The sequence below is a fragment of the Egretta garzetta genome, unplaced genomic scaffold (genome assembly GCF_000687185.1).
Source record: "Egretta garzetta isolate BGI_Z169 unplaced genomic scaffold, ASM68718v1 scaffold1118, whole genome shotgun sequence".
Lineage (NCBI taxonomy): Eukaryota > Metazoa > Chordata > Aves > Pelecaniformes > Ardeidae > Egretta > Egretta garzetta.
The window spans coordinates 326378-344508 of record NW_009260674.1 but is presented as its reverse complement, the minus strand read 5'-3'; the positions used below and the strand labels follow the sequence as shown (position 1 = coordinate 344508).

Below are 18131 nucleotides of genomic sequence, written 5' to 3'. Positions count from 1 at the left end.
CTTTTGTTTCATTTGGCATTATTGTTTTTATATACTAACTCATAAATGTGGGTTTACAAGCTTTATTTTAACTTTTTTGCTGTTTTAAATCCTGCAGCTTTATTTGCAATATTACTGTCTTTTTGGTATAGTTAGTGTTGTCTAATGAACTTATAAATACTTCATTCTACTAGAATTTTAATAATGCCATCTGTTCACTTGATGGAAAGTGGTGAAGCACATTGAAGCACATTGAAGCAACTGCCTTTTTCTCTTGACAGCTGTATTTTTAAAGCTTAAGGTTTAAGTTTCCAGTGTTTTCTTTAACAGTGGCAGTGAACAATATTGCAAATAAAAGGATACGTTTTTGCGCAAATCTTAACTTTGTGAATTACATGTATGATTTTCTTTAAATGAAGTTTGGTTTCATGATCAGTAATAAACGCCATTATTTTTTCTTCTTAGTAGAACTTGTTTTCTACCATGGCAGAAAGTAATCCTAGAGAGGTCAGTAAAGTACATCGCAGTTAGTAGCATCTGACATCTTTGTCCAAGCTTCTTACTCATCCTGGCATCTGTCTCTCTCTCCCTGCATCTCCTCCTTTCAAAACTGTTTTGAAGCTCTCTTCTTTGGCTCTTCTTTCCACTTTCAGTCTTGCTTTATTTAATTATGTTAATGTTTGTCTTTTGAACCACCAGCTTATTATGTAGTTATTAGGCTGTTCTCCTTGGTGTACTGTTTTGTAACTTAATCTCACTCCTGCAATTAGGTGTCAAAACAAGTGGCCTGATGGTTAGAAATGGTCAAGTTCCTAGTAGCTCCTGAATGAATTAGTGCTGCTGGCCATTTATTGCTTGTGAAAATCAGATGGCCTTATATGGATGCCTAGATGGATATGAGACCCAAATGGAGTTCTGGTGTTCCTTAACTAGGTAGATGCAGAATATAAAGAAAGCGTCTAAGGAGCAGTTGCGTCACAGGGTTGTTTTTCCAAATTCCTCTTCCAGGTAGTTGTGTGGCACTTGCTTATGTAAGAAACTCAGGTTGGTGTTGACAGAACTATAAGGCAGGCCTGGTGAAGGAAGTTGGGAAGAATGATGCTGTAACTGACAAAATACGAGATTCCTCAATCATGACTGTTTCAAAACTATTTTGAAGGCATGGGGAGAAGGGACTTAGATTATGAATTACCCTTTTCATACTTGCAGGAATAGATTTCTCGCTTGGTTGCCTGCTCTCAGTGTGTGATCATTAGTAGTTCTCTTAGATTGACAATTTGGGAGATAGACATGGCTCCTTATCCCAGCAGGTGGCAACTTCAACCATGCTGAAGGGGTACGGTTAGCTCTGGTTCACTTTATTCCACCAACAGAAGTGGTACTTCCACTCTCTCTTACTGCTGTGTTAGATATAGTTTATTAGCTTCCCAGCTGATTTCTTTATTTATTTCCTGAGGTCTTATTAGTATTTCAATTAATTTACCATCTGCATTGGATTTTCTTAGTTAAATAAAAAAGCACATGAAAGTAATTTTGTCTTGCATGAACATATCGAGTTCTTCATTCACTCTAAGCTTGTACATCTGTATTTGCAGTTTTATTTTAGATTCTTCTACATTTCTTTTAACTTGTTCCTTGATACCTATCTTTTGCGTGGGCTGTGAGCAGAGAACTCCTGAAACTGCCAGCGTAGTCTGTTCTCTGTATGCGTGTGTGTCTGAGGCATGTTTACCTTGCAACCTCTAAAAATGGGATGCTTTCTGTCACCAAGCCTTTCTCATGTTCCTAGCTGCAGAGGTACTGTGATTTACCTCCCTTGCTTATGGTTGAATGTTTTGGTCAGCTAGATCCCTACAATGGAGCAACCACCTGTGCCTGACAGTTCTGTGTCAAAGTTTCTGTACTTAAAATTCGTCTGCAGTAGATTTGTTGGCATAGTGGAGCATGAGGATGTGCTGGTGGGTATATTCAAAAATGAGAAAATCATCAGTCCACTGAGAACTAGGTTCTGCCTGTCAATTTTTGTGGAATCTCTTAGAGAACTACTGCAGATAAGAGGACTGAGTAATCTGGATGCTAATGTGCCAAGGTATTTAATGACCACAAGTCCTGATGCGTGTGGACTGTTAGGTGCCATGACTTTGCAACGTGTTCTGCTGCTGAAATGTCTGATGCTGGCTGTCACAGCATATCCTCAAGATTTACCCAAGATCAATCACAGGTGTATAAACAGAGGTTCATTTGGAACATTCTTGTTTTCAGCCAGGAACAACTGGTATGTGTCACATTTTTTAATGTTGTTTTTTAGTTAGCTCACCTTCATCAATTATTTCATGCAATAAATCAGAGATTCATTACATAGTGCAGAGCCTTAAGATGATGCTACAGGGTCACAAGTGGCTGAGTCCCCACAGCTTAGTGAATTATCATTCTCACTTGAGCTGTGGTAAATCATCATGCCTACTCATAGTTGGGGTATTTAACTTCCTTTCATTTCAAGGAATTAGGTGCCCGACTTGTTTAGAGATTTTTGGAAATCCTGGTGTGTGTATTGCTGCCTGAAAACTTTTCTAAATCTGGCCTCGTATCTTTAATACTGTACCTGCTACTAGGGAGAGTTAAAATTTTGCATTTGTTGAAATGCCAGTATAAGAATACTGAACTCCACAATGTCTTGAATTTTTGTTGTTGTTGTTGTACAGCAGCCAAAAAGATAAATTTTGTTACTTTTTTTTTCTCTTGTATAATTCCTGTGGATTATAATTATCTGTCATTATAAATCTTTGCATAGTAAAACTGTCTAGTTTAGAAATTCACATGGTACTGTCATTATCTTTCATAGAGAGCTATCTATAATTTTGTAGTTACATATTCTGTTCCTTTACACTCACTGAAGTTATAATTATTTTTTTTTCTAAGAATCTCCTCCTTGCAAGCAAACTGTTTCGCTCATGGTGGTGGTACTGATAAGTAGTAAATAGTTCAGTCTTCTCTTAGTTTCAGTCTGCTTATCATGTTAGTGTAACAAGTCATTTTTCAAAGACTCCAAAGTCCTGAATTATCTGCACATCATTATTCTCTAACACTCAACACACAGTCACTGAGAGCTTGATTATCATTACAAACAAATCAGCTGAAATATCCTAAAAGCAAAAAGGCCTAATTTGTAAATTTTATTCTGTCACTTTTTCTTCTTCAGTATTATACAGATTAATTCAAACATTTTCTCAGTTTCTAGTCCCCGGGGTAAAATCAATAAGATACATCTCTAATACAAATGTACGTATGCTGTAGTTACAGTAGGGTTTCTTCAGAGGGATTGAAATGATTCCCCTGACGTACATATGTTTCACACCGGATCACTACACCCTCCCATGTGGTAACCTATCATCTCAAGCTCTAATGATCCCTTACCCTTGTTGACGTTAGCAAACTTTTCCTCTGGGGCATTTTCTGTTTCTTTTGTCAGCTGGTCTAAAGAGAATAAAGCTGCTCAGTCTTGATTTTTCTGCACATGTTGAGGATTTTACTGCAAAGTTCATGAGTTTACTGCAAGTAGAATGACATTTGTTTTCAATGTAGTCAGAGACACAAAACCAAGAAAATCAGGCAGGCTGCAAAGCTTCTTGTTCTACTTCAGATTCTCTATAGCAGATAACCACTGGAATCTGAGAATTTTAAACAACTTCATAAGCATGTGATAGCTTACGATTTTATTACATGGAGATGTTTTTCCCTAAAAAAATCCTGTATGTTTCTAAACAGAAGGAGATGAGAACAAAGTAAACAAAAAGGTAAGGATGAGAGCTAAATAGAAAGAATTGAAGGAAAAAGGTGTATTAAAACCATTGGTATCTGACACTTTTTCCCCAAGGTAAGTGTAAGATTACATTTTTCCCAACAAGTGTAAGATTATTACATTCTCGTACTGTCCCTGAGCTATGTGCAGTATTTCCTGCTCCAGAAGCTGAGAACCTGCTGAAATTTCTTGGTCTGCTTGGGTCAAACAAAGTTTGATGCCTTGCTCCATGCCAGGGTTGGGAACTCCATGTCACTGAGCTGTGTGCACTCTGTGATCCCATCGCTTGCCTTGTGGGGCTGAGAGTGGAGGATGGGCTGTATATAGAAGTTGGGAAAGGAGGAGGAAGAGCCTTTCCTTAAAATCCTCCAGCAGCTTATCAGTCAGGAAGAGGTATTCCTGGACTAGGAATGGATGAGCCAAACCCAAGATGCCCAGCAGGGTCCAAAGAGTATGCATAATAATATATGTTTTTAAAATATACAAATGCCTTGCAATGGACAAGATCTAATGTGGCTTTCTCAGGTTGTTGGAGCTTCGCGGGACCTACTTTGAGTAGCATTCTCTTTTAATGATCTCCTTCAGCCCTGGATTGCTATGTATAATAGGAATGCCATGACATTTAACACATAAAAGCATTTCTGTTTTCCAATGCATGCTGTAGCAGTTCTATTGATTTCAATGGAATTGCGTAAGGTATATGTCTGAGTAATATTTGAGCCAACAGTTTTTTTTCTTTGTGCAGTATATTTGAAACACATTCAAAACTGAAGGAACAGCTCTATTCAGTAGTGAGAGAACAGCTTAGTAGTGTCAATGCTGTTTCTGAAATACATAAATTACAGCAAACTTTAAGGATACCTTATAGTTAGCAACCAGAAGGATTCTGGAATCAAAAAATGGGTGAAAATCAAGTTTGATTTAACAAGAATGATACTGAAATTGTAGTACTACTGGATGAGAGCCTTTCTTCAGCAAACACATTTGCAAAACCTGTAATCAATTTTAAAGAAAGCTGCCTATGACAGCTAGTGCAGTGAATGCCAAACAGAATTGAGTGTCAGGCAAGGAAAGTGGTAGATATAGGCAAAAAGGTGTAGCTATAAACTGGTAAGTATGAAAAAAATTACAAGTTGTTATACGTGCTCTTCAACCCATTGTCTAGTTAGGCTGTATTCCAGTAATAAACAATGATGATTGCACCTTGTTGACTGATAAGATAGATGAGCTAACCAATTTAGCACACTCTTCATTCAACAGTTGTGTTGAATAGGATATGAAGTCATAGGCTAATTACCATAAAACACAATTGTAGACTTTCTTGGTGAAGTACCTTTACTGCTGGAAACTATTAAGTTTCTTGCTGGTGGTCAGCAGTCAGGTTCCAACATGATTTTTGCTAAGGTGTATTCAACTTGAGAGACTTCTACAGAATTTTATGAAACTTTTAGGTGATGTGAAGAAGATAAGATTCCACAAGTTCAGAGGCACATCCATCATCCCACTATTTAAACAGAAGTGAGAAGGACCCTCTGAAAGTCTCTCCAGTCCTTTTGAGAACAGAAAGGCATGCAGAAGACCCAGATTTTGCTCTTGTTTCTGAATTTGCTTAACAGTACAAAGCATACTGGTAATAGCTCCACACTTTCTATATCCATGGACAAAAAATTCTCAAGTGTATACTTGCTGTGACAATTTAGGCTAATCTAAGCAGGGTATTTCCACAAAATTATGATGAAGAAAATTGCTTTATAACTAACATATTCTTAAGTTTCTCCGCTTACCATCTGCAATGAAGTCTTGGTTCAGGACTTATTAATTTTCTAATCCATGTTACTGTGTTATTTAAAAGGAGGAAGAACTGAGCATCCTTTTACAGGAACTTTTAAAAATGTGGATCTTAGTGTAAAAAAGCTAGAATTCATGTTTTGTCCTGTTTTACGGAAAGAAACCTAGTGTGCCACCAAGGATCAATACTAATGAATATTTGCTTTCAATGTCTAAGTGTATGTCTAAACAAGCTGTCGAAGTTAATTTTCTATGAAGTAACACTACAATTGCTTCTGAATTGCGAAATAAATCCAGACAGTTGAAAGCCAGGAGAGCTGTTCATGTTGCTCTCAGTGAGACTGTGCATTAAGAAGCATGAGTATTTTTGAATGATGGCTTTAGCATTTCTGTTACATATGCGTGATAGTTGCCGCTTTAGGAAACTCACCCTCAGCTAAGGTGTCTTTGAAAGATCTTACAAATTCAGTAGAGGCATAAACTGCCAGGTGAAAGGTGTCTAAAATAAGGATGCACAGTGTCTCAAACAAGGATGCAAATTGCATTTAAAACAGACTGACCAACTCATCTGATTGATGCCATTCTACCACAGAAATATTTCATGGTGGTGAGATGAGTTTTTAACCAATCTACCAATGGAATTTCTGTTGACATGTGGGTGTATGACACTTCTCAAGGGAAAAAAAAAAAGAAGCAAAGATATTTATATGCTGGTCTAATTGCATTCCAAACAATTGGTGTCTTATTAGCTGAAGGAAGAGGAGCCTATAACAAATTTTGAAAAGAAAAATTATTAGGTCAATCTGACATCTGCTGTGTGGGAAAACATTCCTTGGGAAAATGTGACTGTACAGCTATCTGGGATCTCGTAAACAGAATTAATCCTAAGCATTTGTTTGCTGTCATCAACAACAATGATGGACCAGCAGTAGTATTTAACTACACAGGACAAAGAACAGCATAAGACCAGGGAGAAAGTGTGATACTGGTTTTCCGAAAGAGTTCCTGTGATAAAACTAACTAGGCATTAGAATTACTGCTTTTGATAAATGCATCAGAATATCATATCTGAGATGCGGAAAGCTTGCTTTGCATTAAAATTGTCTTTGTGACTACTCTGGCTTAGCATCTTGCAGTTGTCGGAAGATCAGTTGCCTTTTTTTTAAAAAAAAAAAAACCAAAACAAACATGTGTAGAGATACAAGTATGAAATGAGATTTTTTTCTTTTAATGTGCAAAATAAAATCAGAATTTTTCCTATTGAATGAGCTATTACACATTTAGCACCCCTTCACACACCCACCCAAAAAAAGAACCCCAAACCAAACTAAACCTGGCCTGATGTATACTGTGCCAAATACCAAACTTGGCCTCATTTATACTGTGCTAAATGCCAAACCTTCTGTGGAGGTTTGTGTTTTTTTGGTTTTTTTGGTTTTTTTTTCCTGTCCGTTCCCTTTCTTATTTTCTGCTTCTTCCTGTCTTGCTTGTCTTGATTTAGTATGGAAGCTTTCCCAGATGGATGTTGTCTTTAATTATTATACCAATTATTATGCATATCTGCAGTGTGCTGTGCAGTTGTTAATTGGAATTGTACAGGTAGTAAAGCTGAGGTGTGGAAGTCTGTTACATTATAATTTTGTTCTTAAAATCCAAATCTTATAACAGAACTCTTCTCATTCCTCCATGCCTGCTCCTGGTGTCACTAACCTCTGAAGAGAGCTTTTTAAGTAGTAGTGTTTGCAAAGCTGTCAAGATAAAACTGAGTGTAACTTTATTCTTGTGGTCTAAGATAATTACCTGGTTTTGAAAGTCTAGACAGTGAATCATTTTCTGCAAATTTAGCGGGCTGAACCAGCTTACTGTGGGGTAGAAGGACATTATTGCTGCTGCAAGGGTTTTGATCTGCAAACTTGGTGTACAGAGGTGGGGAAGCCCTTGAAATTTAGTTCTGTTCCCCACAGTTTCCTGGTTTTCCAGTTGTGGTATCAGTGCAGAGATATTAACATAACGGAGTTTATAGCATCAGCTAAACCAGGGCATTCTGCCAGATTACTGATGCGTGCCTAGTGCTTCTGGAGGACAAAACTACCTCTTGCTCGGGTCGTGTGCCCTTCTGAGCTTCTCCCATCGCACTGCTGCTGCCTACCTACCTCACTGTGCATCAGGCCACGTTGAGAATCATGGTGTTAAAAATACACCTTGCAACAGCCTTGACTGAGCAGTGCAGCCATGTGTATGTATACGTGTATAGTGATTTTGTTTCAAGAGTTCAGCACTTTAGTTTTGCAACTGTTAAGAGCAATGTTGGCATATTCAGAGTGCCAGAACTAAACCATACACATTTCTTGTACTACTCTGTGTTAATAATTATGTCAGGCATCACAAAAAACTTAACATGATCCTCCTAAATTCTGTGAATGGTAATACTACCAACAAATGGGATTGACAGGGTGACACTTACTGTGTATCATGGCTGACTGATGTTTAAAGAAGAAGGGAACTCCAACTGCAAAGTTTCTAGTGGCTGGAGCATATGTGCAATCTCTTTCACAAACACTTGCTTTCTCTCAGGGTGTTTTTTTCCCTCAGTGCTGACACTAATAAGATGCCTTCCCCTATCCAGCTGTTTTCACAGAATCACAGAATGGCAAGGGTTGGAAGGGACCTTGGGAGATCATCTAGTCCAACCCCCCTGCTTAAGCAGGTTCACCTAGAGCAGGTTGCACTATTTTCCTATGCAATATGCCATAATAAATGGGGACCTTTATATTCAAGCACAGAATTTTTCTGTGAGATTTAACTCTATAGCATGCTGCTATTTATTGATGTACTTAATGGCTCTGAATTTATTTTAATGGTTAATTCGTTTCTTTAAAAGCTTCATATTTTACAGGGGTGGAACTTGATTTACAAACAAGAGATAGGTGTGTTTGTACCTTTTAAACAAACAGAATTCATGGCTTTTAAATAAACAGATTATGCAAATTGAGGGTCTTTTTCATCAGCCCCCTGTTACTTTCATATATTAACTAATCCTGTATTTTGGCTATTAAAATAATTTGTGGGAAAAGCTGCTGTTCCAATGATTTTCCCTGTATTTAGCTCACAGAAACTAAGTTGTAAGGGAAATATCATGCTCTGTGCTATGGATAAAACCACAGCAAAGTGGTGCCAGCACTGTATACTCAACGTGTACCTGGGCCTTAAAGACTGCATCTCCAGAAAAGCAATTTGATTCCCTCCAGGTTCACAGGGTCACATTTCTTCTTTTACTTTTTTGGGGGGGGGGGGGGAGGACATACAAAAAAGGCATCTTGTTAGGCCTTTGGTTTCTTTTAATATGGAAAATCATTTTGTAGCTCATTGTGTAGCAATTTAACTTGCATCTAGATGTATTAACAGAGTATTTGATGCTATATTTTCCCTTCTCCCCCTCATCTTTTGCTTTCCTCCTTCCCCTAAAAATATCTTCCATTTTTCCCACCAGTTCATGATACCTGAATTGCAAACCTTATCTGTGGTGTTCTAATATCAAACTTCCCAAACACTTTATTTTTCTTCTGAAAAAATTACATGTTTATTATGTTTTTTTTATTCTGAAAAAGTATTGTCTTTAATAATTGTTCCGTAAAACTTATCTTTATTGAATACCGTAGGTATTTTTTTTCCTTCCTGATCTATTAGCATATTTCTTTTGATTTCCTGACAGAAAGAAATCAAAAGTTTTTTGATGCAATGCTGTCTGTCCATTTTCCTGTCTTGTACCCAGCAAAAGGGACCCAGACCTGGATGGGGACTTCATATGTTACCTTTATAGAACTTCTTAATAAAAGAATGATTCCTTTATTATAAATAAATATGAATAAAGGAATTATTCTTTATTATAAATAATAGAATTAACAATGAATTGCAAGGCAGGAGTGATACCTGTGTATCTCATGTTATACAAATTAAAGTACAGTATTATATATGTGTGGGAAGTTTCCTCTTGGGTTGATGGCATTTGTAACATCTTGCTCAGACTGAAATTGCATTGTCAAGTATTTCAAAGAATAGGACATCATATATTGCTCTTTCTGATATTGGAGCACTGAAATCTTTTTTATGGTGGCTCAAATAGAGATTATGTAGACTTTTATACTGTGTAGTAAGCTTTAGATTTGGTGCATATAATCTATCCTCTGTCTATCATTGGAAACTGCAGTGGCAGTTATGTCTTGCAATGGTGTGAAAGCCATAGGATTGCAGTGGTAGTCATTTACACTAGATATATTAAAATCATTTTTTTCCCAATAGTGGGAGATCATTAGTATGATTTGCCCATGCTTTTCAGCATGTACATACATGATTTGGGTAAGAGGATGCAGGGTTGAAGTTAATTTGAAAAATTAGATTTATTTTTTTTAGGGTATGAAGTTATTCAGGGTGCTAAAAGTACTGAGTAACTGAGGGAGAGAACAGCTGACAAAGTTAGTACTGATAAATGCTGACTGCTTTATGTGGGGGAAGATGTTTCTAATTTTACATAGACAGTAGTGGGCTCCCAATTAGTTGTTAGCGCTCTGGAGGGAGATATGGGTATTACAAAATAGAAACGCCTGAAAATGTTAGCCCAATGTTTAGTAACCATCAAGGAACAGGTAAAATGTTAGGAATTACTCCCCATAAATCATCCCTGTGTCATTCTGTAAGTCCCCGTTGTGTTTGCCTGAGCTGCAGCATTGCCCGTAGTTCTGGACTTCCCATCCCAAAGGATGCAGTGGGATAGAGGAGGCAGGAGCGGAGAGAGCGACCAGCAGTGCCGAGTGGCCGGCTTGGCACCAGCAGCAAACCAGACCAGACCTCTCAAGCCAGGAAAGGTTTTGATGGGGTGTGAAGCAGAGAAGGGCTTGTTTGAGAGATTTGTAGAATCACGGGCTCTGTAGATAAGGTGAATAGACGGCATCAGATTAAATTCATAATGTGCAGATTCAAAATAAAAGAGATTTTTTTTTCTCATAGTTTGTATTTAAACTGTGGAACTTGGAGAATGTTGTGAATGCTGAAGGATGGTGGCTCAGGTTAAAAAACAAACAAAATCAACCACCACCCCCTCACAAAAAAAAGTATGGGGAAAAAACCTCATCCTAGTCTTTTAAACAGAAATATATCATAACTGATTCAAGAAAAGTTTGATCCATTGGTTACCGAAAACTGAGAGTATACTCCAGGGAAAGCGTCATTATGTCATTACTTGCTTTGCTGTCATTCGCATCTTCTGTTGCTCACTGTCAGAAACCAGGTAGTAGGGGAAATGGATTTTGAGTCTAGCTTTGGCTGTTCTTGTAGCTAGTATGTAGATTCATCTGGTCAAGGAAGATATCACTGACCATTACAGAGTATGTGTTATAGATTGCATTGCAAACAACAGAACTACTTTAAATAGCTCAATTAAGTTTTTGTCCATGTTCTGCACATGTAAATTACTGGTATATCATTTGACTGGGGGTAAGAGAAGAACAATATTCACTCATAGTTGTGAAATACATTATTTTACTTGGTATCATTCAATTTTGAGGAGAAATCTGTATGATTATAACGAGTTCTTTCATTGAAAATGGGGTCTTGAATCAGTTTCCTAGAAAATGTTTTTTTCTAGCTTTATTGTTTAAAAGTTGATCTCTAAATGGCAAGGTATGAAGAGCCTTTGCTGGTGATAACATTGAAATACTTGTAAATGGGCTCTTCTCAAGGGGCACCTTGAGATCCCTCCTTCACCTGGGGATAATTTTGGAGAAAACGTAGCGTATGTGCTATTAAGCAGCCTAGGTAATGCTACGTCTGTATCTGACAGAGATACCTGAAAATCCACTCAATAGATATGTATCAAAATATGGGTAAATTAGGGGCCACAAATACAAACATATGATCTTTCTCTGAGATTAAATCTACTTGGTGACTTAAAATTAATTTCCAAAGCAGAGTAATTTGATTCCTAGGGTCAAATAAAAGGTTATAAATAGCTCCTTTCATGTTTTCAGAAACAGCTCTCCAACTGGAGGTTTGTAAGGGTGTCTTTAAGCCGCTTTTGCTGTGGTTGAACTGGGAGTTGGAAACTCTTCCTGTGGCAGATGCGTTCTTGCTGTATAACTGCTTTCCCTTTATTTTCAGAAACATTACTCAATGTTTTAGCTAGTGCTCTGGTATTGTACCTGTGTTTATTTTTACATACTTAAATTACAAAAACTGCACTTCAGTCTGCTTGCATTTGAAAGGACAAAACATTATTGGGTGGGTGTGTGTGTGGGTGTGTGTGTGTGTGTATATATATATATATAAAATATAAAACCTTGTAATCTATGTGCTTTTAACATGTTATGCCAGATCACACCAGTGATATTCTTCTATTCTTATGGTCACAAGGCTTTTTTCCACATTCAAAGAAGTCAACACAAATAGCGTCTTTCATCTTCAGAACAGAATGCCTAAGTCTGCTTACTCACTTGCTTCTATATGTAGGACGTAGATGGCATATATTTGGTAGCAAAGGACTTTTACTTCTCAGGTTGTGCAACACCAATAATTGCCTTGCTGAATTGAAATATAAATGTAGGAGAATGATATAGGACTTATTGGTTTAGCTGGCATGTGAATTGACTTATGAAATGTAGAAATTTTGTATTCTTGCTAAGTCAGGACAGAATTCTTGAATACTTTATCCTAATTTTAATTTACTCTTAGATTTAGACATTTAAGGGATTGTAAATGCATGCCAGTCTCAGGCTATTTCTATTACTTTATTGAACCATGTTAAAAAAGTTTTGCACAAAAGTGCAAAAATTGTTTGAAGTGCGGTATCTTGTTCTTTATTCAGTCTAGAAACTTCCCTGAGTGCCTAATTGTTTGTTTTCTTTCCTCTTAGATGAATCGACTCCTAAAGAAGTCAGCAGGGTAAGTGCTACTCTCTATCCCCACTAAAAAGAAGTGTAGTGTCTGAGGCCCATTGTTCGCTTGAGATGGTTTTTGTGCAGTCTCTGATCAAGATTTGACTCTATTCCCTGGACACAGTGGATCTCCAGAGAGAAAAAAAATTGGTGTACTTGACTGACTAGAGAACAGTTAATAAGGAAAATAAATATTAAGAACACTTGATTGCCTGTAAATAAATTAAAGGGTATTTTGCATTAACAGATTTGGAGTTCTCACAGTGCTATTTTTGTGATCCAGTTTTGAAAAAGTACTTCATAGAAACCAGGAAAATCATGGGACTTTGAGCTTAGGCATAACAGCAGACTATTTAATCAGTGTTACTGCCTCGAGAGATGGCAAGCATAAGAGGAAACAAGGGAAGGAGTATATGCCCTATCTAATAACTCCCTTTGAGATGCGCTGTTGTACAGATGAGCTATATTCTTTAATTTGAAATATTTTGCAGTGTACTATATGAAATGTAATGTAAAATCTTAAAAAAAACCCCTCAGTAATAAATTCCCAGCTCTAGCTTTACATCTGATTGACACTGTGCCCTGCAGAATATCAGTCATGGTTGAGGACTAGTTAGGGGGATCTGCTAGAAACCAGTGCCTCTGCTGGGAATGACAAAAGATCAGTACAGGACAATCTGTTGCCCTCTGATGTGTCCGGTCAGCCTGAAGCATCCAAATGTTATTTCTTATAAGATGAGGGAGCCACTTAGAGCTTTCTGAGGTGGAATCATAGTCCTGTTTTGCTCCTCTTCTTGAATGTCGTGCATAAACTATTTCATGTTCCCAGGAGAACCTCAGTAGTGTCAGACACATATTAAAAATAAGGCTGATTGAAGGACTGCAAAAGTTGTCTGGGTGGTCCTGCTCTCAGAAGGAGTCCTTTGGAAAATACTAGGGTATGGAAGGAATGGAAACAGGCTGGTAGTGGAAACCTCAGTTTGGTAACCATGGGAGCAGAGAGCTGGCATAAGGGGAAACTGTTCACCTCTTATGAGACGACAAAAAAGAGACTAAGTGATGTCTAAGATGTGTTTATTCAAGCAGAAATTCTCCATATACATGATGTGCTATGGATGTATAAGGGTGTTGAGAATTTAGGTGAAAAATAATACCTTTCAGTAATTTATTAATGTATAACATGTTTTTTGGTCACCCCTTAGTATTCAACAGTTAGGGCAGTTGAGTAAATACCCATCAGTGCAACCAAAGTTTATTGTTATTAGTATATCTGTATATATTGTTTTGAATCCAAAATAATTAAAGATCTGCCTAAAAATCTCAGAAGCTGTAATTATTTCTGTGGAAGAAAGTTCCTTTTAATCATCATTAATTTGGTAAATAGAGTCACATTTTACCTGAAACTCTCTAAAACAGAGTTGCAAAACGTATCTAGGTTACCACATTTGAGCTATTTAAGGCAAAAACCCCAAGCTCTGGAGCCCTGAACTGACCCCCTTCCCAAGTCTGCCCTACCAGTCACCCCCTCTGTCTCTCAGACATGCTGGTCCCGGCCACCTCAGCCCCTGGAGTCATATATAGGGACTCGGAGTTTTCCTGAAGATGGATGGGCTGCCACTTCAAGTCCTAGAGTCAGTGGGGTACAGATTATACTTCAGATGTTCTTAAATAAATGTTTTTTCCTTTTTTTTTTTAGCATTGTGCACTTGGTGTGTATACCATGTTACACTGCTTTTGTTTGTTTGTTTGTTTTTTAGAGTACTTGAGGGTACTCAGTAATGCACCATACTACAAATTAACATGTTTGTTAGTTCACAGTATTTTTGAACAGTGTTGTATATAATCATTTAGACCATTGTAATACATCCTCTTCCTTCAGCAGCAACAGCTCAAACAGATGCCACTTTAATTAAAATCTGAACATAAATTAGAATTTAAATTAGGAAAGTTCTGTATGTGAGTAATGTTTTTCAGACAAAAAGACATGTTCATGCTGACTGAAGAATTACGTGTTTTAAAGCCATTAAGTGTTACATTTTTAATCCCTGAAAATGTCTTCAAGAAGCAGCTTATAGCATAGGGAAGCAAAAATAAAGGTTAGTGAAAGGAAATTTATTGTAGAATTAAATCACCAACTGGTTAAAAATAGTTAGGAACCAAGGTGAAAATATGCTGAAAAAATGTGGTTTTCATCGTTGCATTTTTTTGTTTTTCCATATTTCAATGTTGGGCAGAGTGAAAACATTAAAACATTCAGTCAAATGCTGTGACATCAGTTGCTTCAGTAGTCTCCTTTTCTGTAGTGCTTACACGGGACAACAAAATTAAACTGTGGGGAGGATATTTGTTGTTAAATTTAAGCTCTTTCTCCCCCCAAAAAGCCTCACCTTTTTTCTTTATAAACATATAAGATTATATGATTGTTCTAGGGGCTCTAAATACTGAACTTCTCATTCATTTGCCTTTTTTCTTTTTATCAGCAAAATGCAGTGGGATGAATGATGTTCAGAATTTGAAAAAAATCTTTTACTTCTTGAATTATTGGAAGGAAATTTCAGTATTTTCAAGGGTTTGTGTTGCAGTTTCACACTTTGAGAATTTAGGAAGTTCTGAAACATGCTGTTGTATAGGAACTGAATTTTTAATCTTTTGACGTTTTTATCAGCTTAGTAGAAAAATGAAAATAAAGTAACAATCTTGGCTATCAGCACTTGCGTGTTTTTGAAACAAGGAGAGAGTGGGAGAAACCTTCTACATATTTTACATTTTGAGATTTGTAGAGTAGAAAAGAAGCTTTTCACAATTTATTAATTTCAAATGTGGTCTACTAATGGCAATTTCTTCAACATTTTGGTGTTCAGAAGTTACATGTAAAGCTATCCTAGATCAGCCTGACATAGTAGCTGGTGGTGGGGGAGAGGGGGGGAAGATTTCCTGATTCCTGTAGACTACTTTTGGCATAAGAACAACTCTGTTACAAAATATCTCATGAGCATCTGTGACCAAACAGTGAATCCGTGAACTTTTTTCTGCATGTTAGATTCCAGTATTTATGAAATATATGTAACTGGGGACAGAATCTTCTTTTCACGTGATGTAGTATTGGGAACATCCTTGGAAACGATGAGTTTTTTGCTTACTTATTGTGCAGATGTGTGTTTGCTGATCCCATCCATCCTAGCTACAGAAGTGGTTTTCTGGGCAGTGGGATTTCAGGAAGAACCAACTGTTCAACTAGTTTGACAAAGAAACCTTAAGCTGAATTTTGTACTTTGTTTTTGCTGTTTTATCCCCAAAAGAAATGAAAATAGAGTGTGATTTCGAGTACTAAGTGCATATGTATTCATGTATATCTAGACTAAAGATACATTTCTTTAACAGTATAAGTGAAAACAATGTGCGTCGGAGACATGTTATTCTTTTCAGTTGGCAAAAATAACCCTGTTCCTACATGAACTATAGCCAGGATTTTGTTCTACGTGCTGCTAAGTTTCCCATGATCACTGTGTGCTCTTTTGTACCTCAGATTCTGAAGTTCAAACAAAAATCCTTAAAGTTCCTGATATGATCACAGTGAAATTAGCTGTTGTTCATTTTGCTTAATGACTTTCTATTCCATGTTTTCTTGAACAATACTTCCAGTGAAGCTGCATTTTGGCAAGCACCTTTGCTTTGTACACTCTGGTGATGCCAGCAGCAATTCACTTTGCAGAAGTTTACCATATAAACACCAGAAAATTATTACCTAGCAAGTGACTAGCTCATTTACAGTACTTTATTCTTGGAAACAGGAATAATACTTTAATCCTCTCCTTTCCCCTTTTTGGACTTGGAGCTTTTGGCAGCTGCCTTGGCACCAGCTAGCACCCAGCACCGTATGTCACTGACAGTTACAGAATTAGCAAGTGTGTTTTCAGTAAATCATTGCAGTAATTGCATGTATCTTCACCGTGCAACTGATAATAAAAGTTTAGGCTTTTCATGACACATTGGCAAAGCAAGATTATTCTTTGTAGCATTTCCTTATTAAAGATGGGATTTAAATGTTTTCACACAGTCCCAGAACTGAAGACTGTGATGAATTAATCAAAAATTTAAGGGAACAAACATATATATTCAGCATTCAGTAGTGGTGCAAATGGCATTGCACCCATTGTCATGAGAAGATGTGTGTATAAGCTGATTTGTTTATAAAGAAAATCTTGTGGATACTGTGGTAGTAATAAGCAACAGTGGTAGGAAAATGGGGAAGTTTATTTTTCATTTTGTACATGATGTTTTTAGAGTGCTTGCAAGTCAAGTATTAGGAGGGAATGTGATTTTATAAAAAGCTTTTTAAAAAGAGGAGCAGTGTTCAGCCTTGTCAAGTTAAAATGAAGCTCATTATGCTGTTTTATTATATAATCTGGAGAGGTGATATAATTGAGATATTAATGCAATTTTATGAGCCTTAGAGTTAACAGCTTATATGGTTACTTCTCTATAATCATAATGTTCTTTTTTCATAATCCAAGACTTTGTTTTTTATTATTTATTTTTCCTATTAGTAGTGAAGCAATTTATTTCAGTGTTACTATTTGAAGGGAAGGAGCTGGTGGAAAGATTAGAATTGGATGCCAGTGAACGGAGGCTATTTGGCAAGTTGCTTCTCTTGGGGAAGGTGTTCACCATCTCTCCAAGGCTTGGAAATCAGCTACTTAAACAGGCCGGGAAATGCCTGCCTTCAAAATTAGTGAACCGTTTCTATGCAGATGTATTGGGTTTGTGTAGCAAGGTCTTGGTAGTGGGGGGGCCACAGGGGTGGCTTCTGTGGCTGTGTCCACTGCTGGCTAAGGCCAAGCCAATCAGCAATGGTGGAAGCACCTCTGAGATAACATATTTAAGAAGGGAAAAAAACCTGCTGTGGCACAGTAGCTGGAAAGTGAGAGGATGTGAGAGAAAACAGCCCTGCAGACAGCAAGCTCAGTGAAGAAGGAGGGGCAGGAGGGGCTCCAGGTGCCAGAGTGGAGATTCCCCTGCAGCCTGTGGTGAAGACCATGGTGCGGCAGGCTGTCCCCCTGCAGCCCATGGAGGCCTACGGTGGAGCAGATCTCCACCTGCAGCCCATGGAGGAATGCCATGCCAGAGTGGGTGGATGTCTGAAGGAAGGAGGCTGTGACTCTGTGGGAAGCCTGCGCTGGATCAGGTTCCTGGCAAGACTTTGCGGACCCGTGGGGGAGGAGCCCACACCAAGTCAGGTTTGCTGGCAGGACTTGTGACCCCTCAGGAGACCCACACTGGAGCAGGGGAAGAGTCCTCTCCCGAGGAAGAAGAAGCAGCAGAGACAACATGTGATGAAGATGATGTTGCTGGCGGCTCATGGCCTAGATGGATATACTCTTCGCTGGGTTAAAAACTGGCTGGGTGGCCGAGCCCAGAGAGTGGTGGTGAATGGAACTAAATCCAGTTGGCGGCCGGTCACAAGCGGTGTCCCCCAGGGCTCAGTCCTAGGGCCAGTCTTGTTTAATATCTTTATCAATGACCTGGATGAGGGGATTGAGTGTGCCCTCAGCAAATTTGCAGATGACACCAAACTGGGTGGTAGTGTTGATCTGCTTGAGGGGAGGAGGGCTCTGCAGAGAGACCTGGACAGGCTGGAT

At 38.0% G+C, this 18131-nt stretch overlaps 1 protein-coding gene across 1 annotated transcript in view; it reads left to right on the top strand.

Annotated features, from left to right (window-relative positions):
- The window catches only part of PDE10A (phosphodiesterase 10A), a gene marked incomplete at its 5' end in the record, with an annotated part of 118460 nt that overhangs the window by 25623 nt on the left and 74706 nt on the right, over positions 1–18131 (top strand). The window contains one exon of the mRNA XM_009645730.2: positions 12471–12499. Within this exon, the coding sequence (XP_009644025.2) occupies positions 12471–12499 (29 nt within the window). The remainder of the gene's footprint in view (positions 1–12470; positions 12500–18131) is intronic.